The 26597-nt window shown below is 41.0% G+C and overlaps 1 protein-coding gene across 4 annotated transcripts in view; it reads left to right on the forward strand.

The window, feature by feature from the left end:
* The window catches only part of SATB1 (SATB homeobox 1), a 93817-nt gene that overhangs the window by 52531 nt on the left and 14689 nt on the right, over positions 1–26597 (forward strand). For all 4 annotated transcript variants that reach the window (XM_082307491.1, XM_082307494.1, XM_082307493.1 and 1 more), the window contains exons 8-9: positions 5453–5665; positions 14065–14220. In XM_082307491.1, coding sequence (XP_082163617.1) covers positions 5453–5665; positions 14065–14220 — 369 coding nt within the window. The remainder of the gene's footprint in view (positions 1–5452; positions 5666–14064; positions 14221–26597) is intronic.

Below are 26597 nucleotides of genomic sequence, written 5' to 3' on the forward strand. Positions count from 1 at the left end.
GTTGATTTAAAAGGCAGAAAAAAACCCTCAGAAAATTGAAAGGGTGTTCTTAATATCTTCTTGGGTAACTTCTCCCCTACCCTTAACTTCAAAATGGTAGTTTCAAAAATGTGTAGTTCTCAGAAACGTGCCTTGCAAAGTTTAATCAAAGAGGAGTCCAGAAAGCTATAACTTGAATGAAGATTAGCGTCCGTACAGGCACGATGGAACAATGGTTGTAGGGAGCAGAAGTGGTTTCGGAGAATGGAGCACCTCTCCCCATGAGAAGTTTCACAGTGGTCCTTCTAGGAAGGCTTCAGAGCTCAGTGGGGTCTGATGTGTTATTTGTCCTTCAGCAGTGGCGATTCCAGCTCACTGGCTGCAAAGAAACAGATTGAATCCTGTTAGCACCTCTTTGTAGTGCACCATGGAAAGGTTTGTTGAGTCAGGGTTTGTGCTAGCAGATCCGAGTTTCACCTCAAGCACGGCTACCAAATGTGTATACCACTCTCTATTTGCTAGGGTAATTTCAGTAAATTGAGCTGGTTATGTTTCCGTTGCCGTTCGGCCAAATTAATAAACGTGGTATTTTTTCCAGCCGATGTCAGTGCACTGTGCAGACACCTCCCCTCTCTTGAAAGAGCGAGTTCAGTTTTTTCCTGCGCTTTGCCGGTCAGAAAATGGCATTTGTCATCAGCTCACTAGCCCGGGTGGCACCAAGCAGCTGTGGGGTGACGGTGCCGATGCATCGGGGCAGCCTGCAAAGCGCGATGCCCCGCGCCAGCCTCCGCCGCAGCCTCCCCATCAGCAAAGAGGCTCAGCCTGCCCCTCCGCATTTGCCGTTAAACTGGGAGGTTCTCTACTCTGTTTTGTTCTTCTTGAGAGAGCTGGAGTGGAGCATCGGCGTTTGTTCGGCTGAACCACCTTCGGAGCCCTAAACAAATAAACAAACTCCTCTACCATTTCTGTCGTGGGTTTGTAAACGTAAACATGAGTCAGGAAACGGAAAGCTTGGGTTCCCACAGGCAAGTCTGACATTTGACTTGAAGGCGTAGCTTAACCTGGTGCATGGCAGGGTGACATGTACGTACGAGCAAGGAATTGTGTTAGTCATGGTTGTGGTTGGAACTGTAACTCGGGGCTGCCTGTCTCTGTTTGTGTACACTTTCAACCATAACATTTGCTGCATGAACTCGGGTGCTGCTGTACGGAGGTGACCTCTCGGCTCCATCTTCGCGAAAGGAGGGGGAGTGCTTTTTGCTGCTTTTGCCATGTCTGACTATTGTAACTTTTCTTCTTCCCACCAGTGACAGTTTTTCATCTCAAGGTTTTTGAGTACTTCTCAGTGTTTCTGCCAGATACCTTTTCTCTCCCCCTCCTTTCTACTTCACCCCCATGCTTGTTTAAAATATTAGCTGCCAGGATGCATTGCCTTTCGTTCATGTATAATGCCTTTTCTCATATGTGAAAACTTCTGTGTATTTAGGATTGTGCTCATGCTAATTCTGGGCAATTGCTATTTCGAGGGAGAATGCTTGGATGCAGTAAACGGCTCCATGTAATTTTAAAACAAAATCTAAGTTTACACAAACCACCTTCTCAGGCGGTTTTTTTTTTCCTTCCACTTTGTCTTTGGCACACTTTATTTTCCAGTAAAATGAAAAATGAAGATGGATTATTCAAAATTGATAACAGTAATGGACCATCATGTACTGTTTTATTGAATTTGAGTTCTGTAAATTACGTGGTAGAGAGAAATTTGCCTGCTTAAGTATAACAGAAATTGCCACTGTATTCATATAATTCTTCGTAGTGTAATTTAAGAAAAAGCACACTATCCATATCACTATTGAATAAAAGGTAAAAAGGTGCTATTACACTATCATGACAGCTCTCCTCTTGCTACTAAGCGACATAGATAAATGTGTCTGCTTATAACTTACTTGGCAGGGATCCAGGCTTGTGGGTGGAGCTTGCGAAGAATCTCCCACCTGGACATGGGATGGGAGCACCCTGCAACAGAGAGGGATAGCGTTCAGGGATGTTCTGCATGTTTTGGGGAGGTTTGGGCAAATTGCATTTTTCTTCTGGGAGCTTTGAAGTTCTATCAGGCTGATAAAATCTATTTGAATCAGTGATTACGTTCAAAGAGGAGACGCACTGGGGGCCAGACAGGCAGTGGTTTTGTTCGTATTGGCAGACACTTTCATTTATCTCCAGTTTTAAAGAATTCATAATTAGCTTTTGAAAGCCCTGATAATATTTATTGAACATTTTTGTTCAATTAGTAATGAATTATACTTGTGATGACGTGTAAACTTTCTTTTTTTCAATGAGACCTGGTAACACGTTAAGAAAATACATTTCCAGTGTGAAAAGAATACAAGGGAGGAACAGAGAGGAGGACTCTGAGCCTCGCAGTGTTTATAAGCTCTATGCAAAACAGCATTTAGCTTTTATGCAACCTGAGGTACAATATCAGGAGATCACACCAAGGCTTGGATCTAGGCAAACCAGTTCAAGCCTGGTAAAAGAAACAGTAAATCTCTGCACGTCAGCATGGGGCAGGATGTGAGAGCTGATGTTTTCTTTCTAGGATTTTCCCATTTTACATTTTGTCTAACAATCTTTAGCTGAAGTTTGGCACTCAGAAAATTGAAGCAGTAGCAATGAAGTAATATTTGAGGCAGGCAAACTGTATTGTAAGACTTTGCCTGCACCTGGTACTACACCTTTTTTTGATGTTATTTCCTCACATACTCTGACCTTTAGGTTCAAAGCTCCTAGAAGCAAACACCTCCTCCTTGCCTTCTCCCCACTCTCTCATCTCCCCTCCTCTCTCCACATCTGTGTGCTCTGTTCTGCTCCCAGCTCATGCAAAGAGTCATGGCAGCGATGGGGGAAGGAGAAGGGAATGAATACTTAATGGCATTTCTAATCACCAAGAGGTGTCCTGCAGCAATGGTTATACTGACAAACCCAGGAAAAATACAAAAAACAGTTTTCTTTGTTTACTTATTTCTCTGAGGGGGGAGAAGTTATACAAGAAAAACAGCCTTTTCTGCTTTTTTTAGCTGCCCACTATGTGGCAAAGGCTTATACAAGCAAATATTTTCTATTATGGGCTAAAGTATTTTTCAAGGACATTTCCTGCGGCTGACAGTGGGCTGGCTGTTAGTAAGGAGTCCCCTCTCCTGCCAAGGATCAGTCCACTTGAGTTTAGTTTTTCTTTCTACTTTTTAATCCTGGTGCGGTTGTTTTCAGCACAGTAGCGGTCAGAAATCACATGTTTTTACACCTCCATCATACATCCTGTGCTCTGCAGACAGCTTTGCCTTGTTTCCAGTGGCATAAAATCATTTTTTGTCTCCCTTGGAGGATGGGTTGTGTAACTCTACCACTGACAAACAATAGTAACTGTGGGTTTTAATACTTAGAAGTAGAAAAAAAATGATAGACAAGAATTTAATTTCCATATTTGCTAATAAGTAAATTTAGTATTAGACTAATCACTAAGAAAACTTTTAAAACTTATACTCCACTCAAATGCCACTTTTGTCTGTAACTCATTTATTTGCCTTCTGAGTGGCTTCTACCTGGATACCAGAAAAGAGGAGGGATGAAGAATAGTGGTAAGAAAGTATCCCTCTGGATTATTTTTTTTAAATCCTCCCCCAAATTATTTTTCGTGCTTAGTGCTGGAAAGACTGTTTGTGTTTTCCATCCCATTTCCCTCTTCTGTGTGCAGGCACAGACAGGGCCACAAGGACCACACTGGCTCCAGTGTAGTGGTTAGCACCTCCGTCCTCATCATCCCTGAGAGATGGAGGGGCAACGGAGCAAATGCAGAGCTCAGAGCTGCGCTGGGTGGGCTCTGACACTGCCTAAGCACAGCTGCCTGAGAGCAGTGGCTCTGCCACAGCACCTTCATGGGGTGCTTTTGCCCGATAGGATAGGACCTTTGGGAGATGTGACAACTTCCATAGGTGCTGTGAGCATCAGACTTCCCTACAGAGGTGGCAGGAGCTGATGCTTGGGCCATACCTTTCTGTAGGACTCCCTTAGGAATGTATAACTTCAGTCAGGATTGCCTCTCTCAGTTTTAGCTGTTTTATTTCCTTCCCCCCTCTTCCCCATTCACCCTTCCATTATCCCAAATAACATAACAACAGTTCTTTAGGAAAAGAAACACTGGGTTGTGTTATTTCTTTAAAATCACATCCATGTTCCCCTGTTACACTAGCAATAAAAGCCTGTCATACCAACCCTCTTCTTGTCCCAGTGTGGCAACAACATTTATTCTAAAAAGAAGTTCACGTTTGCTTTTGCAAAAGTTAGTTTTCTTATCATTGCCTTGTTACTTCAAGACAGTAGAGCCTTTTGTATGCCTGACATATTTAAAAGGAGAATTTGGCGGGGGGGGGGAGATTTCAAGAACCTGTTGACATTAAAGTTCTAGTTGCACTCACAGGTTCATAAGTATTTAATCTTTTAGCTGTCCCAGACTGCCGGGCCTGCTCCTTTGCTGAGAACCAAGGTGAAATGATTATGTAGGAAACCTGGTGTGGTCTGTACAAGCTGCTGGTGGCATGCTATCATCTCCAGCCTGCCCATCTCTGGCTCACTGCTACGGATGCCCTGTATGCTGTTTTCCTCTAATTCCCCAGTGCTCACTTTTATCTGTCATTGCTGGACTCTGAAAGTGGTCAAAGGACAACAGTGGTAAATGGACTTAGGAAATGGGACCTGCACAGCAGGTGCTCACATAAATAGCCCAGGCGATGGACTGGGTAAGGATTAGTGTTGTCCTGGTGAAGAGATGGGAATGGTGGGAGGAGAAGGGCAAAGGAGGGGGAGCATCCAACAGTTATTTTCCTCACTTGTTGTTAAACTCCAATATACAACTCTCAAAACAAAATATTGACTTATGGAAAATATGGACCTGAGTCAGTTAAGCAGTACTTTAGGAACGTTGTGAGTTTATAATCTCAGATTAGTTGTGAAATATCACTTCCTTTCAAAAAGCTGTTTACGTTGCTAGAAATGTGGAAAGCCATTTCTTTAGGTTGGCTGTGCGTTTTGTCTGGGAAGCCTGAGAACACCCCAGTGTCATGCCTCTGGACTATCTGTATTTCACTTATTCTTAACGTCTTGTGATTGTCTGGCGACTGTGAAAGATTTCATGGCAAGTTAAGCCAGTAAAAAGAAGGAGACCTATTAGGCAGATTCAGTTTATGTTCTATGTAAAACAGATGCTTAATAAAATTAAGGGTACAATTGAGTCTCTCTTCTCTGCTACCTAAATTGCCAGTAATATATTCCTGTGTGGAGTGAGTAGTGCATTTGCTGCTCTCGTTCTCAGCCCAGTGGAAAGAAGAAAGAGGACCGATAAGCAGTGGCTTTGCAGAGCACGGTGTTACAGGCGTTCACCTAGGCTAACTCTCCAGCGTATTTTTTTCCTCCCTCCCTACAGGGCTTGCTCTCAGAAATCCTCCGAAAGGAAGAGGATCCCAAGACTGCCTCGCAGTCCTTACTGGTAAACCTTCGGGCTATGCAGAACTTCTTGCAGCTGCCAGAAGCCGAACGAGATCGAATTTACCAGGACGAAAGGGAAAGGAGCTTGAACGCAGCCTCTGCAATGGGCCCCGCACCTCTCATAAGCACACCGCCTAGCCGGCCTCCACAAGTAAACCACTCTGTCTGTCTCCTACATTTGCTAATTGTGCTTTCTCACTGTCCTGCTGGGTGATACCTTTCTTAAAAAGAAGAAAGCTTTTACTGTTGCATTTTTTAAACGCTCATAGAGTCACTGTTTGCAGTGCATATCACAAATTAAATTTGAGAAATATAATGGATGATAGTAGCAGTTTATTACTACCTATTTTCTAGTTTTAAGATAAATTCTATCCACTATGGCTCCTACAGAGTTTTTTGCTCATTTTATTGAGATACGAGCTTTACTGGGCCTGGAACATGCTGGCTTTTAGCTGTCTTTTTCTCCTATAATTCTCAGATGTTGTTTTCAATGTTAGAGGTTCAAATAGGGATTTTGAAGGATTTGGACCACTAAACTAACTGGGAATGAAAGCAGAAATACGAGCACATCGTATTGCCTTAAAAATTATCTTCCAGAAAATGAACAGGTAAAACTAAAGGGATAGGGAAAAGAAGACTCCATCCCAAAATTCTGGGCACACTTTCACCAGATTGAGCTACTGACAACTGGATAACATAACAGACTTGCCATATCCATCACTCTGAAAGATTGGGATATCCTCATTAAAGCTTCATTTAGTATTTGTTCAAATTAAACTCCTATTGAGTTTTGTAAATATAGTGGGACTATTGGTTTCACTCTCTCAAAATTATAAAGTTAGATAGAGTGGGATCCGCCAATTCAATGATGTAGTCCTTGTGTCTGTCAAGGAAACTTGCATGCTGGTTTTAGGGTACATGAGAAATATAGGTGTGAGCCATAGGAATGCATAGGATTTCCACAAAGAAGAAATGCGGTTGTGAATGAAACGCTCCAAAAAACAGCATATCTTTTTCTGAAATACTCTACATTGCTGTGGCTCAAGGTTGTACCTATGCAAGGACAAAACAACTGATGATATGTGGGAATCATGCAGTATGCACAGTCCAGATTTGCTATACAAAGCAAGGCTTTGGGATTGTGGGAATTTTGTGATGGCTGAGTATATAAACACAGAGCAGTTTTTTACTAACCAGGCTCAGGCATGTGCCTATGACTATATTCCGTACCCATTCTGAACACTATAAATTCCTTCAGGTTATTTTTCTAATTTTCCTGCAGCTAATGGATGCTAAGGACCACACTGATGTAACGAATAACAAAATTGTAGGAGAAGGGAGGACAGAAGATCGCTTTGACCTGCTGCAGTACTTTTCACAAGATGAGAAAACATTTTTAGCAGAAAGAACAGACTGTGCTAATGGTCTAGTTTTGTTATCATTAACTGAGTTTAGTCTGTGAAATCCACTACAGATACTCTTCAAGATAAAGGACAAGAATCTATTTACATAGTAATGCTTTAGTGGGAAATAGTTAAATATAGATAATGGTGTTTAAAATAACATTTGAGTTTGTTTTAATATCTGTACCTGCTCCCACAGCCCAGGTAATTCAGAGCAAAGGCTAACCCTCCTTTCTAACTTATCTCTTTCTGCCAAGGTAATGTCTCACACTGTCTCAAGTGGTCTTGGGCAATTTCACAGCTAAAGAACAGAGTTAATTACAGGACTTTGCAGAAGGATGTCGAGTCAGAGGTAGTCCTTGTATTGGTTTTAATTCACACTGTAAACTGTATAAATCCCTTGCAGCCAGAAAGAAAGTGAGACTTAGGGGTTTTCTTAACTGACAAAACATACTGTAAGTCCAAATTTAGGGGTCAGGATCTACCTGTCTCTACTGTGCTCTTGTTCATAATTACATTTCATTTTTCTACTGGGAGTCAGGAGTATAGTTAACCTAATCGTGACAGTTCAAAGTAGAAACAGCATACGGTTTTGTTTTGATCCTTTTCAAAAGGAAAACAGGTTAACAAGGAAACCTTATAGACTAATAGTTGAGGTCTACAGAACAAAACAGTTCTTTTTCTAGTTGTTATATTGTTGTCTGTCATTCAGCAAAACATAGGCACTTTACCTAGTGGATGGACTGAGGATGTAGAAACCTCTGAGTTGGGATTCTGTGCGACCTTTTTACATGTTGCCAGAATTACCCACCTATAAACACGTGTAGCACTTGCCACCTGCTACTAAGCGTGAGTCCTAAGTTTGAAAATTGAAATATCTGTGTTGGTAACATAGGTATAATAATTAATGCTAGAAATAATAATGAAATTATTCTAGTTGTTGCACTGGCAAGTATAACTTCACAAATCATAGCAGAAAGAAATTATAGTCAGGCTACTGCAAAATTATTAATGCAAACTACTACTCTGATACCCCCCCAAATGTCCACAGTTTATTGAATATTTGATACTACGGAAATAAAACCACTAGCATCCTTACTACTAAATTTATTACAAGAAATTATTTAAAGTTCAGGAATACAGCATAATATTTTTCTAGCTTAGCTGTGAGCTTCTTGGATAGCTATTGAAAGACAAAACAGACCGTTTATCCTGACAACAGAATTTACGCAAGAGCCAACATATTTAATATTAAATCTTTAGACCAGTGTAAAATTTGAAACAATTAAACTATGAAACCATGAAAAATGAGAGCTAATATGCCACACATGAAGGTTTATTTTGCAATTGCAAGTTATCAGTTTCGGAAGGATGTGAAAATAAACATCCTGAAAAGGATCTATTTTGCATTTTTGTGTTGCCAACTGGTGGCCAGACAGTAGAGCAGACTTAACCATTTAGAAGCTGAGCTTGTTCTGTGTGAATTTTGCATACTGTTGCATGCAAAAACAGAAAGTGTGACCCTGGGGGTCTGATAGGAGAGTAGGAACTCACCAAGTATAAACCCTGGTGCCTGAGTTAGAAGAAACTGTGTTGAGTTTATCTCATTTTTACAGCATTCTTACTAGTTGCTACTTGAGCTGATGTATCTGGATTGTTTCCAGTTCTTTTTTGAATGCTTTAAGAAGCTCTTTGTCCCCCTTACTTCTCCCTCTTTCTCTGACTTGGACAAAAAAGCAAAATCTTACTTTTTTTTTTTTTTAATTGAAATCATTAGCATCTAATGCATGAGCTTTTGGGACACATGTATAGCCCTCTAAGCTAGTCAAGTTCTAAAAGGTTGCTACTATCTTCCACACTGGCGGACTGAGCGCAAGGAGACGGCATACACAAGAATTTTTCCCTTGGATGTTGTTCATCTTGCCACCTCCTGGGGCAGAAGCCTGTCTGTCAGGCTCTTTCCTGGGGCAGTGGAGTTTATAAATATTAGCATCTCCATCAGGTAGGTACTGCATGGAGACATAGTTTAACCTCTCCAACCTAGAAGGAAGAAAAAAGAGGTCCTTTCTTGTTCTATTTCTGTTATTAATTTTTTTTTTTCCCTCTTCAACACCTTCATCTTGCAGCTCACCCCACAGAGGTGCTTGCTGGGTATCTCTAACTCTGGTTCAGAGGATGAGTCTATTACATGTTGTGTGGGATTGAGAGGATGTGGGGATACTTCAGAGGATGCTGAGCATGGAGCTATGTTCAGGGTGGATGGAGTTCCCCAGGGAGGTGCGAGGGATGGCCTCTCGCTCTCATCGGGGCAGTTCGGGGGGTAGGGGGAAGAGGACTCCCTCCTCCTTAATACGGCCTGGGGGGAGGATGGAGACAGGTGACCAAGTAACAGATTATCTTTTCAAAAATATTCTGGTTAAAGCCTGTTAGCTGTCCTGCAGTTATGAACACTTCCTTCTCGGGACAAGTAATCTCCATTTCAGCAGAGCTGAGGAAGAAATCCTTCTCACCACCCATATTCCCCAAAGAAAATTTTTGCTAACTCTTGGGGCCCATCATCATCCTGTGTAAAAACAAAGTACATGTAACGTCAAGAGCAGAATATAATTTTAACAAGGCAGTGTTTTAAGAAGTATCCACAAATCTTGCATGAGTCATGGTTCTGGGTATTCAATTGACAAAAACCTTCATTTTCATAAATATAATCCTGGCCTCCCACTGACTACAAATAAATTACGGTTCCTTCATGCTAAAGCAATTTCAGCTTGGGTCCCAGAGATAGGATGTCACTCTTGAAAGACTGGTCTTGAAGAGGACACTGCTTTGCTGGTGTTTGAGGACCAGTGAACCCCCGTTGTAAGGAACTCTGGATAACACCAGCTCCTGTGAAACCTGACAGTGGAGCCCTGAAGTTCAAACACATGTACACACCATACGTCACCACCAGCAAAATTTTTATTTTTAAGTCTGCAAAATTTGAGATTTAGGTTGATAGTCTGTGTGCCAAGTTGCATTTTAATGAAAGTCAAAATGAACAAAATAAGAAATGCATCCCTCTCACCCCCCCGTGAAAACCACCATGGAGGAGAGTTAATGGAAACCCTGACACTTAACTATAACTGCACTTCCAGGCGCCACTGTAATAATGGAGTAGTAAACCTTGTCCTGATAAAAGCTGTTCTGAAAGCAATAGCATTTATTGTACCTCCTGTGCTATTTGCAGAGCAGAACTGAAAAGTAGTTTGTTTTGCCTGGAATGAACTACTTTATGAATTTTAATGTACGATGTAATATTAAAAGCTAAACCAGGATTAAAGAAGATTTTTGTTCCCAAGCTAAAACAGTACTTATGAGAATGTGTTATAAAAGATTTTTTTTGTTTCGGTTTCGATGGGGAAGAAATGAGCTTCCACGTTTGTGAAAACCTCTTGCGATTGGTTATTCTTTCTATAACAACCTGTCCTTTGTTTAGGAAAATTGAATTAATCTAGAACTTCATGGTACTGTAATCAGTCTTATTTGATGAGAAGATATGTATCTGGGCAGGCCAGGAGGGGATGGATGTGTTAGGTTTTTTTTCAGATCTTTCTAAATGACTAAATTGATTGGTGATAGGAAGATGGCCAAACAAGTTTCTGATTCTCACTGTGTTATGTTTGTAAAATAATGCTTCCCTGTTCAGTTAGTGTTTGCAAAATTTCGTTACTGTAAAAAGCTGATCTATGGTTTCTTTCCTAAACAGAAAATGTGGCTGTAAGTGTGGGTGGGGTGAGAGGTTGTGCTTAAGTGTGGATGAGATGAGAGATTATGTTTTGTTTTGTTTTTCTCTCCAACATGAATACTTTTTCCACCTCCTCTCCCAAGTCCTGAAGTTGCACTGTTGGGGGCTTTTTTGTTTTCTGTTGGGTTTTTTTGAGGAGGAGGGTGTTTTTTCAACCCAGCTTCAAACAGCCTCTGTCTTGAACTCAATTCTAAATTCAACACACCAGCCTAGATGCTTGCTATGTATAAATTATGAAACGGTTTTATGTATGGATATTCTCCAAGAGGTTAATTAGCATTATTGCATGGAATTCATCAGACCAGAGCAGACCAATGGTCCATCTAGTCCAGCCACAGTCTATACTTGATCTTTGAAGAGAAATTGTTAAGAGGCGGGGGAAGAACTTTTATACTTGGCCAATGATGTAAATTGTAGAGGGAGAGGATATGGCTGTGAACAACATCTCTTGATAATCCCCAAACCCATCATTTTATGACTTTAAGACTTGCATTCTCCTGAAGCTCTTGGGGCTAATATGGCATTTTGATGCAGATATTAGTGTTTTCTGTTGTTCACTTCCTGATGCAGTATCAATAGACAGCAACAGAAGTTTGTTTTTTTTTTTTTTAACTGCAGTGACGTATTAGATGCTGTTGAGTTTGTTGTACCTGTGTAAAGATAGATGTGATTTGCCAACCAGAATGAAGATTTTCAGTAATTCCTCTAGGTTAGGTGTATATCCATATTAAATTGGGCATTGAAAAGTGTGGACCAAGATGCATAATTTAAATTATGTCTCCAGTGTGGTGTGTGAGTCTTGGTTTTTGATGATCTGGATGTTCACAGCTCAGTTAAGTGGTCTATGAAGTGCTGCTACAACATGAAGATGTCTTTTGAAGCTGAGTAGCAATCAAAAAGGCAGTGTGCTTACAGAAAAGAGGCATTTCGATCAGGATCCCAAGAGCAGTGTTTGTTTCCCAAAAGATACCATGGACTTGTGTATGCTAGGTGAATACCTTCATCTTCTCATCCTCCCCTCAGGACCCTCAAAGATTAGTTACAAGTTAGAAATATTTCTTCGGGAAGGACTGAAATAACTTTGCCAAAATTGAAACCCAAGGTCCAAGAAAGTGTGTTGACAAAGCCATTACTTTTTCATTTTCTAATTTAGCTTAGTCTGATTTTTACATGCAAGCAGAGAAGCCTGTCTCCTGTTGTATATTTAACATCCCCATGGGTTGTCAGTTACCTTTTAGTGAATCCTTTTCATTTAAAGGTTATAAAATTGCCACTGATTTTGTAATTTTCAAATTATTTCACTGTATGGTGTTCAGGAGATGCACCTGCTTTTGCGGCCCCCTGCTGCTTTGCCCAGTGTGAAGCCTGCGTTTTCCCGCTCTGTGATGGCAAGAAGGGAGGTTTGTGGTGCTGCTCCTCACGCTGCCCACTGCCAGGTGCCTCAAATGTTTCTAAGCAGCCGTTGGCCCAGGCTTGGCCATCCTCTACTGCAGTGTCGCCTGTAAAATGTCACACTGCAGAAAAGAAAACGCCTCACTCTCCAGGTCATGCCTGCAAAATACCAGTTGTTTTCAGATGAAAGCAAATCACAGGATAAACTGTATGGCACATTTTGGGATTTTTCTTCACTTCCCTTTTCACTTAGGACTCCTGTTTTCAAACACCACAAAGTGCTAATGCGGGCCAGAAGGAGGCAGGTGGAAACGTGTGTGGACGCATCATTCTTGCTGGGGTTTCGCCCCTTGCAGCTAATGGGCATGTGTTAGCAGAGCTCCTGAAAAGCCTGATAGACAAATCAGGCTCAGCAAGTGGCATGCACTCCCAGTTTCTGGGCTAGATTATTTTATCTTAAAAGCACTATGGAGGATAGTTAACACAATTGAGCGTGACATTTCTAGGAAAAAATCGGCTGATGATTTGCCTAAGTACGTCTCTCACCCAAACCCTTTGACTCTTATATTGTGAGACCTGTGACATATGAAAGCTCATCGAGAGCGAGATTAGAAGATGAATTATCATGCTGTCATGATTTCTCTTTGAACCTCAAGGGACTTTAGAGCACAGGAAGATGCTGACTTGCCCTGGATTAAACTGATAGTGAAAGTGTGGTTTTAGACACATACTTAAGAGTAGGCTGAATCACCCTCTGGAAGTGCCAAGCTCTGTCCATTAGATTTAGAGGTAGCGTGAATGACTAACTTAGACTAGACATGTAACTTCTGAATGGCTAAATAAATTCAGCTCTCAACAACCTCAGTATGAACCAGTAGCTTTGAATCGAAATCTAAAGGTTTGATTTTGCATCATCACCTTGTTCTTGGTGATGTTCTTGGCAGAAATCCAGTCTTTCCTTTCCTCTGGTCCACTTCAGGATTAGTGGTCCATTAGGTCCACTAATGTTGGGCAAGCATTGCAAGAGTAGCTGCTAAAGACAGATGTGATCCTTAACTATTGAGAATAATAAGCTGAGTACTTGCTGATTTTTTGTACCTCTCAACTGATATTGCAGAAACTGCACTGTAACCTGGGTGGGATGATTCTTGGTGTTGAAACATCACTTCCATCATTTCCAGAGGATGAAGGAAAGGATAGTCTTCTGCACATCATGTCACTACTGATGTATTTTTTGTTGTTTTCCTTAATGCTGCAGATGCAGCATAGAGATGGTAGTGTAATCATTCTATCTTGTTTTCATGTTATTTTTTTTAACCTGGACTGCAAGAAGAATAAATATTTGATGTATGTAAGTGAAATACAACTGGAATTAATAGTTTTAAGAAAACCCTAACTTGATTTAATGAATGAGTCATTAAAATATGCTTTATTCTAAATTATCACTTTCTTAAAAACAGCTTAAGAATTAAACAGATAAGATAATAGTTTAAAAAGTTAAATCTAAAGCCACAACTTTTCTACGTTATCATGCATTTGAGTGTACTGGACATAAGGCATGAATCAAGATATATCTGTCAGTTTTCTATTTCATTAGAGATTGTTTTATGCTGCACTTACAATTTGCACTTCATTTGCGTGGGGCAAAGAAATCATGTAAGGATTCACGAGTCTCTACAAGACTGTTTGACAGGTTTCCACCTAATTTGTTTTATGACATTGAAATTCACAGTGGTCAGTTAATGATAACTCGTATTTCAGATGCATTCACCTGTTACAGTATGCTGAATTTTCTTGTTTCCCAGTTGCCTGAACCACGGATAACTTATAATGTTAAGTCTCTGAAAAGCTGAAAGAATATCAGAGCAAAATTGAATAAAAGGAATAAAATGGAAAGGGGAACTACTTGGGGAGGGAAAGAGAGGAAAATAACTTTTTCATAATGAAAAATGTCTCATAAAATATATTTTCTAGGTCAAAACTGCTACTATTGCTACAGAGAGGAATGGAAAAACAGAAAATAATTCCATGAACATTAATGCTTCCATTTACGATGAGATTCAGCAGGAAATGAAGAGAGCTAAGGTGTCTCAAGCACTGTTTGCAAAGGTTGCAGCAACCAAAAGCCAGGTAAAGTTCCCAGGGCGCAACAGCCTCCCTGTCCTGTCTGATTTATTTCCCACCCCCTCCCCCGGGTTTTGATTTGTTTCTGTGTGACTTACAACTGCGGCCAGGTTAGCACACCAGCCTGGTACCACAACTCGGAGCTCCTTGCTGAGTCCAAAGGTAACCTCTGGTTACCCTTGACCAGGCAGGGTTGAGAAGCAGCTTCCCGGGACGCATCCCTCCCTCTTCCCCGCCAGTGAGATGCCTTCGCTGCGTGCCCGTGGGTCTCGCGCGGCTTAGAAAGCATCAGGTTCATCAGTTCTTAGCTGGCGTGGACGTGGCAAAAGCTGTGGGCGAGCTCTGTGTATTGCTGCTGAATTCATCTCGAGGCTTTGGTGTTTTGCAATTACATGCACTGTAACGAGGAATGCTGGGGTTCTGGTTTTTGCGAAAATATTTAGTCAGACCCACTGGTGAGGCTGTGCACAGGAGGTGGGGTGGCACTGTTCATGTCAAAAACAAAATAAAAAAACCCTGACAAATTACAGTTATACAAGTTACATCTGAGAAAACATGTATGATCTTTGTGGAATACGACTGCTTGGTTACCTGCGTGTGTGCATACATATACGTTGCATATTCAGTTTTAAGCCTTTGTTGTGTGGTTTCGTATTCTGTTTTCTTCAACTGAAGAATTTCTGTCAAGTTTAGTGGCAAGAGAGGGAAATCAGCGAGCGCTTGTTGGGTGTGATTATTATAGGTAAGTGACATGTCTTCTGAGAAAGATCACTGGAGTATGCAAAAGCATTGATTTAAGTGAGAATGTACTCAAGAAGTAAGTAAAGGAAAAACACATAGAAAAATGGGGAAGACTAGAACCACGGTTATACCAATGCTTGAAAGAAATGGTAAAGGCACCAATGCATGCAATGTTGAATTTTCACGTTAGATTAAATGTTAAGTCTACTTAGTCACTATTCCTTTACTTTTCTAAAATTGCTTCATAGAAAAATACAGCATCTTCCAGGGAAAGCTGATAATGATCAGTTAGACCAATGTTTCTTGGGCCGTCAGCGTTTTAGTGCCAGTTTTCTTTTTAACAGTCCTTAACTTTTGACTTCTGCTTTGTTCATGTTTTGGAGTTTACTCTATTTCATTGTACAGAAAGGATGTTGTCTCTTAAGTTATATGCTGTAAGGAGCATTTAAAGGGACATTTTGGAAATGTTATATCAAAATGATTAAACTCAAGCTGTGGACTGTAAAAATTACAGCTTTATAGGCCACATGCCTGCCTACCCTTCAATCACTGTCAAAGTGATAATTTCTACAATAATATGTTTCTTTTATTGTTGGATTCTAAACACCAAGTGCTGTTTAAACATTAAACCGAATTGTTTATGTTAGTGCTGTATTCTGTGTCATACATCAGGCCACTGTAATCTCCCATGGAATGTAAAAATTCTGTCATGAATCATGGCTTGTATATCGGAAATTACTGTAATTTTGATTGGAAATTACAGGGCTCTTGAAATGTTTCTAATTATGATAGAATGTTACAGCAGCTTCCAACCTGTGTGCTCCTCAGATGTCTTTATTTACATGTCAAGACTCGGGGTTAGAGAACTGTCCGTTTTCTACACCTTCCCCTTTCCATTGCAGTTCTCTGCAAAACTAAGGTTTGAAGCCAGTCTATCAGTCCACGTAATTTTGATCTGATCCGATTTGTGTGATAGCATATTTATTTAAGTGCATAGTCTTAACATTTCTAGGTGGGACAGCTCTTCCAATGCTGACTTTAAAAGGGACATGTAATCAAAGTGAAGCACAAAAGCTTCCAGAGGATGCAATGCAGTTTTTTTAGAGTATTGATATAGAATTCAGATTCTTGTACAAACTTTGCTACCATGTATAGAAAACAAACATCACCAAACACATAGTTCTTTTCCCTTTTCTTATGGAGATTATGCCTGTATTCTCAGAGGTTATTTTTCTCCCAGATTTAAGCAATGTAATGTTAATTTATGTATTAAGCAAGCTTTCAGGTCTGTAGTTAGCCAAAGCGCCATTGTAGTAGAAAGCTGCTTCACAGAAGTAACCTCTTAGGTAAACTGAATGTATTGGGTCTTCTGTAACCAGTTCACTACTAGTCAGCCAATCAATAAATTTTAAATATGTAGCAAAGCCATGTACATTACAGGAGATATTTGCCTTATAAAAATTCTGCATTGGACCTTGTCAGCAGTACAGACAATTATTTCTTGGGGCAAAGAAGTCTCTCTTGCACAAAAAAGAGGCTTGTTCAGACATATTCTTTAAGAGAACCTCTCTTGAGAGAGGTCCATTGGTTTTTTGGTTTTTTTTGTTTTTTTTTTTTTTTTCATTTGGGGATATTGGTTTCCTGCTCAGAACTGGTGGAAATCCTGGGATAATCACTTCCAGTTATAATGAAAAGTTGGGGGACACGTATTAGAAAATAATGCATTGATTAACAGTTTTGTTTTTTACCATCACAAAAATTGAACATTGCTGCTCTTATTTTGGATGTAAAAACCTGATTAACTGCTGAGTGTAGTCTGGAGTTATGGTACAAACCAGTATGTGACCTAAAGCAGCTCTGCTAGCAGACAAAGATAGTTGTTTGCTGGAGGGCCTTTCTATTTTTTTTTTTTTTTTTTTTAAGGAACTGATTTGGGCCAACATTTGATTGGGTGTCGAAGCAGCCAGCATCTGCAAGGTGGCTGGACTTGCCTGAGCCAAGAGACTGCAGATAATGTTCTGCTGACTAGAGCACTTTGTACAGATGAGCTATTAAATGATGCGCTACAGAAGTTTCTATTTAGGTAGTGCCGAGGTAAAAAACGAGCATCTTCCCTTGCGCTGTGTTAGTGCCTTTGGCAAGAGTTACCTGATCGATGGAGGACCGCATATGGACCTGATGCTCAAGGAACTAGCTGGCTACAGGGGCTTGGTGCAGCAGAGGTCATAGCAGAGAGCGAGGAAGGGGCGACAGGAGCAGGAAGAGATTGCAGCAATATTAGTGAGACCATGCCCTGGCTTAGGTGAGTGATGATTTGCATACTTGTAGTTTCATGGTGCACTTTGCTGGTGGCATGTTGGCTTTCACAAAGGAAAGGGACTGTCTGGCACATGGGTTTGAACAAGTTTGGGGACTTAGCTAGAAGATTCCTTCAAATGTTGAATTCTTTCCCCTATAGAAATATATGCATTCTGTATATTTTTTAAATTTCTGTGGTTTTAAGGATCGCTGTATTGTCTGCAGAATAAATGCAAATTCTGTTAAGTTCAAAATATATACTTTAAAAGTTAGTATGGTTATACTGAGGAGCTGAGGAAGATATTATAATTCAAATTGCTTGAATACATAGTATCTTTGGGGAGTTTAAGAATTGTAATTGGCAAAACACCTGATGTCAGTATTTAAAATCCTACATTTTTATTGCAAGTTGTCTGCCTAATATTTTTTGTTCGGTTATGTTGAAAAGAGACCTTTAGAAAAATACATGCAAATGGAAGACAGAAAGGTTTACCAAATGCTTTGTGTCTGCTCCCAGGTTGTTGTTTTTTAGTGGTAGAACAGCAAGCTAACAATATTGTTTACTAAAATTTAATCAGCACACCTAAATAAGTCAAAATGAAAAGAATTCGCACATCTATAAATTTGTGTGGTATGCGTTCCTTTTACAATTTAATCATATTGGGGTTTTATTAAATTTATAACCTGACAGTCTGATTCAAGTAATTATGAAAGCACATTCTTAATTTCGTTATTTCAAACAAAAAAAAGTTGATTTGTGTAATGATCATTAAGGCATCACGGTTCAGTAACTGTGCATTGGTTACAATGTTTTCATGTGGGAGCCAGGGATGAGGTTTTTTTTTTTTTGATTGTGACAGATGCTGAAATCTAATTTTATTCCATAAAAACAAACAAACAAACAAACAAAAAACCCCAAACCTAACAGCCCTGAGAGATAAGGCAAGTAGAGCCTTGTCGTGCTCCTGTATGTTCGCTGTATTTTGAGAAGTTACATTTATGTTAATGGCTTATCCTGAAAAGCTGCGGCCTGCACATGCTAGTATGAAGTAGGGAAGAAAGCAAAACTTTGCTGAAAATCAGCTTACGTTGCTAAAGGTTTCTTAAATTTAGGAAATTAGTGTTTGCAAAAACTGAAGTAATATCAACTTCCGTACCTCTGAGAGTCCCATGTGCTACAGTGTAAGGCCGTTAGCCTGCATTATTATACCTAAATAAGTTTACTTTTTAGTAGAATAAATAGGTAAAATCAATACTTTTCTGCAGTGTCAATCCTGCCGATTGCTATGTATGGCCAGGTAGGTGCCAAATGCTCTTCCTTCTCACTGAATCAAAATGCCTGTATGTTGAAGGCGAAATACTTGGCTCTCACAGAATCATGCTCTGATTTTAATTTTAGTATAAAACTAACGGAGTACTACCCATACCTCCAGAAACGTCATCTAATTACCAAGAGTTTTGACCCGTTGCTTCTGAGCTGTTGAACCGTCTTGCCCAATTTCCTGTCCTTCTGTCCCCGTCTTTCGCTTTGGTTAGGCAGTTAGCCCCTTGGAAATGAGTAGTTTCACATGCAAAGCATGGAGGTAAAATCAGTGGTTCAGACCATTGCTAGAGACTCCATACTAAGCCATCAGGCAAGTATTTTGTGCAGTGGTATTTTATTAGAAGTATTCGACTTTTTTGCCTTAGTACGCACCTGGAGTGTCTGCCTCCGCAAGGCTGCCTGGGGAGGCACACCAGGTAGGCATTAGGCAGAGCATCTAACACTCATGAGTAGATGGGAAGGAGTTAAATGGGAAGGGAATGCTAAACATTGGCACTAAAATTGCTTTTGGCATGCAAATACCATGCTTTTCCTGACATAAATATTTTCAGAATAGGCCATTAGAGTTCAGGTATATAAAACCCTGCTTTTACTGGAAATTTTAATGTTGTAGTAAACCCAGAGATTTATAGTGAAAAATTGATGTCTGTTATCTCACTTTTATCTTTTTAACCAGCAGTTTTATAAATGCTATATCTTTGATCTGGCTTTTTCCATCTAGAGACTAAGCTATATACTCTAATAGGAAAGTCATTTTTAAACAGCTTCCCACACTGAACAAGCACGGTATTGTGGATCTGGCACGAAGATGTAACATGCCATTACCACAGATATAGAACGATCTATTCCACTATTTTCCAGCGGAGGGAAAAGAAACCTTTCTATCACTAATAGTAAATTTCTGGTAACAACGTGGCTTTAAGAGGAGGGTCTTGAAATTTATTTCCAAAGCTGTTTCCTCAGGGTGCTGCACCTCGGGCTGCCCCGGTGGGGTCCAGGAAGGGACCCGGTCCTTCACCCATCACCCCACTTCTCTGTCAAGTCATCTCCCGCCGTTGTTTCCCTCAGAGCAGCTGAGTCACTTCCTGGGTTTAAATCTTGGCTTAAAAACCTTCTTTCCCCCCCCCTCAGTGTACAATACATTCTCTGTGGAGTGGGGAGGGATACTGCACAGGCAGACGCGAGGTGGAAACAAAACGTGCTCTGAGGTCTGCCGTCGTTTCATGGGTCCACCTGGAAATAAACCCCTCACCCTCATGGGAAGGCGAGATAGAGGAGTTAGAAAACGTTAGCAGCAGAAGTACACCACACAACAGCCTCTATTTTTTTTATTTTATTTTTTTGATTCATTTTCCTCCCCCCTCCGCTACCCGGGGGTGATTGCTCTGGCAGTTGAAGAGGTGCCATGAGCAGCAGGAGTGGGACGGGATCGGGTGTCAGCAGGGATGGGAGAGGAAGAGTGTGAACTGAGAAAGATGGGCTTCTGCGCACGATCAAGAATTGCCCCATAAAGCGGTATGTCATTCAGTGAAACTGTGAAACTTGGCAGATAGAGCTGATTTGTTTCTTTCACAAAATATTGTGTTGCAGAGTCATAGTGTGTTCTGTCTCGCCTGGGTTGGAGGGAAGGAGATTTTTGGGTTTCTATTGTGGGAACAAAATGAACGCTTAGAGCACTCCAGGTCCTCCCTCTGCCCCCTGTCTTAATTTCTTTTATGACATCTCTTCACAGAAATAAAGGTTAAAGCCTCAGGAAATTTCCCTAGGAATTTTTTTTTTAAATTCTTCCTCAGAAAGGGGGTAGAAAAATTGAGTTCAGTTAACTTGCTTATCACTTGATCTGGGTAGACCTGGAGAGGGGCCGGCATTGATCCTCGCCATATCCCGCATTATTAGTGTGACCTTGGTAGAGTGGGTTGACTTCAGTGAGTCTTGGGTTCCCACTAGTAAAAAGTAGACAGCAATTTCTTGAATCAACAAAGATGCACTGAAGAGAAACCACCTTAAAATCTCCGAGGTGGTTCATATCAGTGTGCAATTGCCCATGGAAATCTGCATAGAGGGAAAAAAAAAACATTAAAACCTGGAATAGTTCAAGCTAAAAAAAAAGGTACAGAATGGAAAATACTTAACTGGTAAGAGGATTATATTGACCTCTTCAGACAGCTCCTTGGGGCCAGGCAGCCCTTTCAACATGTAAGGCAAAGGCTGTATTTGTTGACACACCGATGAAAAAGTGTGCTTCCTGAGCATGCTTCACACGTGGGGTCAAATCGGCTCTGGCTAGAGGTTCCCAGCCAGGCGGGTGGCAGCACGAGCTGTTCAAATGCCACTTACAATCCGCATAGAGGCTGTTTAAAGAACTGGTAGCAGCTTCAGGAAACGCTGTATATTTGAGTCCTAAGGAGAGCTTCCCTGGAGGGATGCGGTGCACACCTGCCCTACGTTGATCGGGAGTTAATGCTTAACGCCTTCACAGCCTCAGCCTGCAGCGCGTCCCTGGGAGGCGCTGAGGCTGGGACCGCTGAGCGCCTGGCAGGATGCGGCCCCACAGGTGGCCAGAAACAGCAAACGGGGGGTTCTTGGTTAGATGGTTTTTGTCTGGTGGAAGGGGCACGAATGTGGGGGAGAAGCTAAGAGAAGTACGAGTTTAAGTCATTAAATGTACAAATGAAAAAAGAGCCAAGTAGAGAAAGCTCTTTACAAAATATAAAATTCTGTTAAAGCAGCAAGACAGCACAACATAAGGAATGTTTGGTACATGTTATTGAAACTGAAAAATCAGAGTATGGAATGAATTATAATTTAGCATAATCCATAATTTTACAGTTTTCATTTTGAATTATTTATCTTATATGATTTGATTAAAGATAAAACTGGCTGACAAGATCTTGAACATCTCTGCCTGTCTTAATGACAAATGAAAAAAGTCCTCATTATAACTTCACCATTTTAAAATTTTTATTTGTATTGTTTCTATATAGCTCCCTTTTATTTTTAAAGCATATTTCAGATACGCATTGTGTACACGCGATTCCATAACCCATCAGGCTTCAGTGTTGCCTCAGTACCTCTGATTCAGTAAATCAGATCATAGGCAGCATGCTGTCATATAATAAGGTGTCTGATCCTTATTACCAGTTTGTTGATGCACAGACTCCTTCAAATTGACCATTGCAACACATGGTTTCCCCTGAAACTAGCTGTGATAATTAGCGTGGCTCTAATGAGACAGAATGTCACTGATCTTGTGCTGAACTGTCGAGTATCGACGCTACGGATGGGAACTGTCAAAGCTTGCCATCTGTGACAGAGCTTGGCATATTCCATTTGCAAGGTAGAGCATGCTCAATAGACTGTTTTTAAACAAATGGTCCATTTCTTGATTAGGGCTCTGTGTTCTGTTACCGTGGAAGACTTTATATCATAGTTAAACTTTTTTCTTTTTTTTTTCCTTTTTTTTTTTTTTGCTAGGGTAAGCTTGTTAGGAAATGAAAACGTTACTAATTCTCAAACCGGTGCCTTCAATCTTCTATTAGCTTTTTGGGGAGAGGCGGGGGGTTGCAGATCACGTATTTATTCTTCTTCCTTCCCCCAGTTATCTTAATGTAGTTCTTCTATGGCTAGCACTTCCACAAGGCTTTTATCTGAGGGATAGGGACGGCGTAGTTTTGAAGGATAGAGGAAAAAAACCTAAAAAGTCTTAGATGACACGCAGCAGGAGCACGTGCGCCTGGGATGAAAGATTGAATCGGTCAGGAGAGTCGGGTGCCCAGGCTCCCGAGACCGGCCCTGCAAAATGCTGTGCAAAAAGTCCAGCGCTGCTTATCATTCCAAAATATGCTTTGTTGCTTTTTATTTCCTCCTTCTCTGGCAGACCACACAGGGCTTGTTCTGAAGAACATTTTCACTAATCTGATCAGGCAGCCAAATACGCCGGGAAAACTGCTTTAATGATCCCACTAATTACCTCAAGTCAATATGAACTGTATTATTAGACTGAGGGAAAATATTCCATTAGGTCTCCCCCTTGGGAGTTTCTCCGCTTTGTGATGTCACCGAAGCCTTCGCCCTCTCGCTTGTAATTAATTTTATTTACACACGCAGGCACGCACAAGGTCACACCTGCACAACCGGAGCTGGCCAGGGAGCTAGTGGCACTCAGGCTTAATCAGATCTGTCATAATTACCATTCTGCATGTTTCTGACACACGCTGTGAAATATTTCAATTTAACTGCCGCTACCAGCACAACCAGATGTAGTGTGAGTGTGGCTGCATTGGAAATATTATTCCTCAGGATAAACTCTCTCCTCCTCCTTTTTCCTCCCACCCCCTCTCCCTTTTACAGCTAATGTGGCACAGAAGCTGATGTATCCTGTAAATCTTGAATGCAGCGCTAGATTGATAACAGCAGATTAGACAGTTTAACCACAAACAGCTTGTTCATTTTTCACAAATGAAAACCACATGTGGTGTAACTAAAATTTCAGGCTCCTTTTTTTTTTTTTTCTCTCCTCTTTGGTTGTTGTTTCCTTTTGTGTGTGCGTGTGTGTGCGCGCGCGTGTTAAGGTCTGCCTTTCACTGTAAAGGAGTGAAATAGAAGAGTAAACATATAGGGGGAAAGAGACACTTCCGTCTTTGGAAATTATTTCTCCATGACCTTTATTAAAAACCTTCCTTGCTTTGGCAAAGAAATCAGATATCACACGGGGCGGGGGGTTTGTCTCTCACTCTGAGACTTTCTAATCTCTGGGTTTTATGCCCACTTATTAAAGAAGTCATCCTACTGTGCTGTTTTTCAAAATAGCAGGCCAGCAAACACCTCGCTTTAAGAAGAGCTTCTAACCAAAAATGTAGTCTTCACTGCTACCTGAATTTAGCAGAAATAACATTTTCTGCCAAAGTTTTTCAGCATGAATTTTGTCTCTTTGCTAACTCTTCCCTTTACCTCTTCCTTTGGGGAAAAGATTCTTTTTTAAAAAGAATCCTCAAAGTGTCTATAATTTTGGCAAATGGAAAATTGATTTTTTTTTTTAATGAAAACATTCCAGTATTTCTTATGAAAACAGATTATGGTTAGTTTTTAGGAAATTAAATGTTGTCTGTAAATTGTTTTGCTTTTTTTATAAATCCATTTTTTCAGTTAAATTGTTCAGCTTGCCCTAATTAAGTAGCCTTCAATACTTAGTAAGGTGGTTTGTTTTTTTTTTTTGAAACCATCTACTCTTCTGTAGATCACTGATGGCTACTTTTCCTACACAGAGAAGAAATTAATGCAATTTTGGTTGAAAGTTTTAATTATAAGGTTCTATAACAATTCTTACAGTAAGAAAAGAAATGTAGTTGTGCAGAATGCAACTGAGCAGATTCCCCAAAAGATGCTGCAGGTATTGTCAGGCGAGAGGAGTGGTGCAGTGCATCTGATCAAAATTCATCAAACTGAATCTGTAGTAAGGCTTCCAGGGGAGGTTTAACAAAAAGTAGCTTTAGTAAGAGATTGTTTTATCCATTGTCAGTGATTTGTGATGCAGTGGCAATATTGAAAGTGCAGGAGACCGGGAACTAAGACTCAGTGTTCAAAGTCAGTCAGAAGAAGGTGAGCAGGATAGTTTTTGAAAGCCACTGAAGGCACAGTTTGTAACAGAAAATTTGGCTACGTAGATGGCCCCCCAGACTGCTGCAGAGAGGGTTAAAGACCCATGCTTGTACCACTTGGCCAGCAGTTACTGACTGCATTACTAATCTTCCAGAGCTGAGTTGTGTAGGTCAGCGTAGGTGTGCCATCAGCGTCCCATGCTGCACGGCAGTGCCACCTCCGTTACTGACTCCCCTGGGGTCTGTGCAGACCCTGAACAAATGGGAAATCTTGTCCTGGAGCTGCAGCTGAAGCCCTGGAGGTGCTATGGCTGCAGATGTCTCAGAAATGAGTCTGGAGTAAGGCGAAGAGGAGGGCGGGAAGGGCTTGCGTTGGAAGAGATAATGCTGAAATCAACCGTCAGGATTCTTTCAAGGGTCCGGAAATCCAGCTCTCGTTTCTTTGCAAAACTATTCAAAAAATGTCATGCAGTCGGGATTGCCAAAAGAAAAAAAAGTGCAGCACCCTCTCCCGCCTCCTTTGAGTCTTTTATTTTTAGTTTTCCTTTCTTAGGTAGAGGTGTTTCAGTTCCTACACTCCAGATGCATGAATCAGCTCTTCCCCAGGCAGCACCTGCTGTCTGCCTGACAAGAGGTGCTGTTTCTGGCAGGATGGATTTTCTTAATCTCTCTTCCCGCTTTCTGTATCCTCACCTTCTGTTTTGTTTTCCTCTCGCCACCTTCACTAATTCCTTTCGTTATAGCTTTCCTCTTAGCCCTTCTTTGACTTTTTCCCACTCCATTCCTCTCCCGTAGACACCCTCACCATGTAGACACCCTCACCCTCCACTCTTGCTCCATCTGCCCCTTTCTTCTGTCCTACTGCTGTCTCCTGCGTGCCAGAGCTGCACCTAGGACATCCCACCCCAGGTGCATCCCCCCTCACGCAGTCGCTTTAGGGCTTTCGCTGGGTGGTGGGGAGCCAAGGGCTGGTCGCCGTCACTGCCGGCTTCATGGGTGAACCATCGTTCCTTTCCCCACATGGCAACACGAAGATATCTGGGAAAAGAGCCGTGTTCTTGGCTTCTCAGGTTGCTCATGCCTGCTGTGGGCTGATCACTGATTCAGGAGGCTTTTGAAGATTCAATGTATCGATGTTTTAACATGAAGAAACGAAAGCACTATTAAAAAAAAAAAGCGGGGGGGGGGAAGTCTGAGCGAGCTGTACGAGAGTTAATGACATACGGAAATGAAAACAAAGCTGTAGTGCCAGAGCCGAGAGGGAGGCTGAGGAGGCAGCGAGCAGCCCTTGGTTCCCGGCAATGGGGGAAGCAGGTTACCAAGTAAACAGCGCAGAAAACAAAGGTGAGCTCAACCCATAACTGAACGACAGGGTAAAATTCCTCCTGAAAAACTGAGAGCTGCTAAACACCTTACTGCAAAGAATAAAGGCATCGTATGCAAACGCAAATATACAGTTAATGGTCTGAGGGGCTGTTTGTTAAAGGAGCAACCGATTACAGTTCTGGTGAAGGGTTGTTGGGCAAAGGAAGGAGTAAGAAATGATAGATAATTGTTTTCTCCCTGAATGTTAAACTGAATAATTCAAAACATACAACACCTGAAAGAATGTTACAAGATTTCTAGGTGCAAGGTGAGAAAGGAGACAATGTTTTGTTCCAGATAATTTTTAATTTCGCCATTCCTAGTAATTTCTCATTGTGTCCATTTTTTTTATTTTCCTCAAATTTAACCTCTAAGTCAAACTTCAGATTTTTGGTTACGAATTACCCCAAACTATTGGCATACAATGAATAGACTAGTGCAAGCACACAGCTAGCTAAGTGGGGAAAAATTCCAATTTGCAAATATTTATCTCATTCCAAATCTGCCAAATTTTATCTGAATCCACATTGTTATTCAGCGGTCATCTTTTTTTTATTCCTGTGCAGTGTCATGTTCCCTTACTTCAGGATGGCCTTTGAGAAGCAAATGAAAATAGTTTTCAGGATCTTTGTGAAGTAAAGATGCTTGGACTGAGTGGTCCTTAGCAGAATTCCCTGAAGTTCTGGACCTCAACTGAGCAAGATTTGCAGTTATGTCTGTGGGTTTACTTTCTAGTATATGTAACATGCAGGAGAAAGCTCTACAGATACAGGAACTGTTTATATAAAAAGTTATTTTTTAAAAAAGCTATGAAGGGCTTAAGTGAGATTCTTTTTTATTTTTGCTTTAAGGTGGCCAGTTTGCTTCACCTCTAAGAAATCATTTGCTACTCTTAATTGATTATGAGGAGAGAGCCTAACTAAGGGGACGGGTCGGAGGGATCAGGGCAGGAAGAAGTGTGCCTGCTCCGTGCAGCACCTGATTTAAGGGCAGAAGCTGCTGCCTGGAAATATGGCTGGGGCTGGGGCTCAGCTTGGCTGGCACTTTTCTTGGCTGGT

The sequence above is a fragment of the Platalea leucorodia genome (assembly GCF_965183815.1).
Source record: "Platalea leucorodia genome assembly, chromosome: 1".
Classification (NCBI taxonomy): Eukaryota; Metazoa; Chordata; class Aves; order Pelecaniformes; family Threskiornithidae; genus Platalea; species Platalea leucorodia.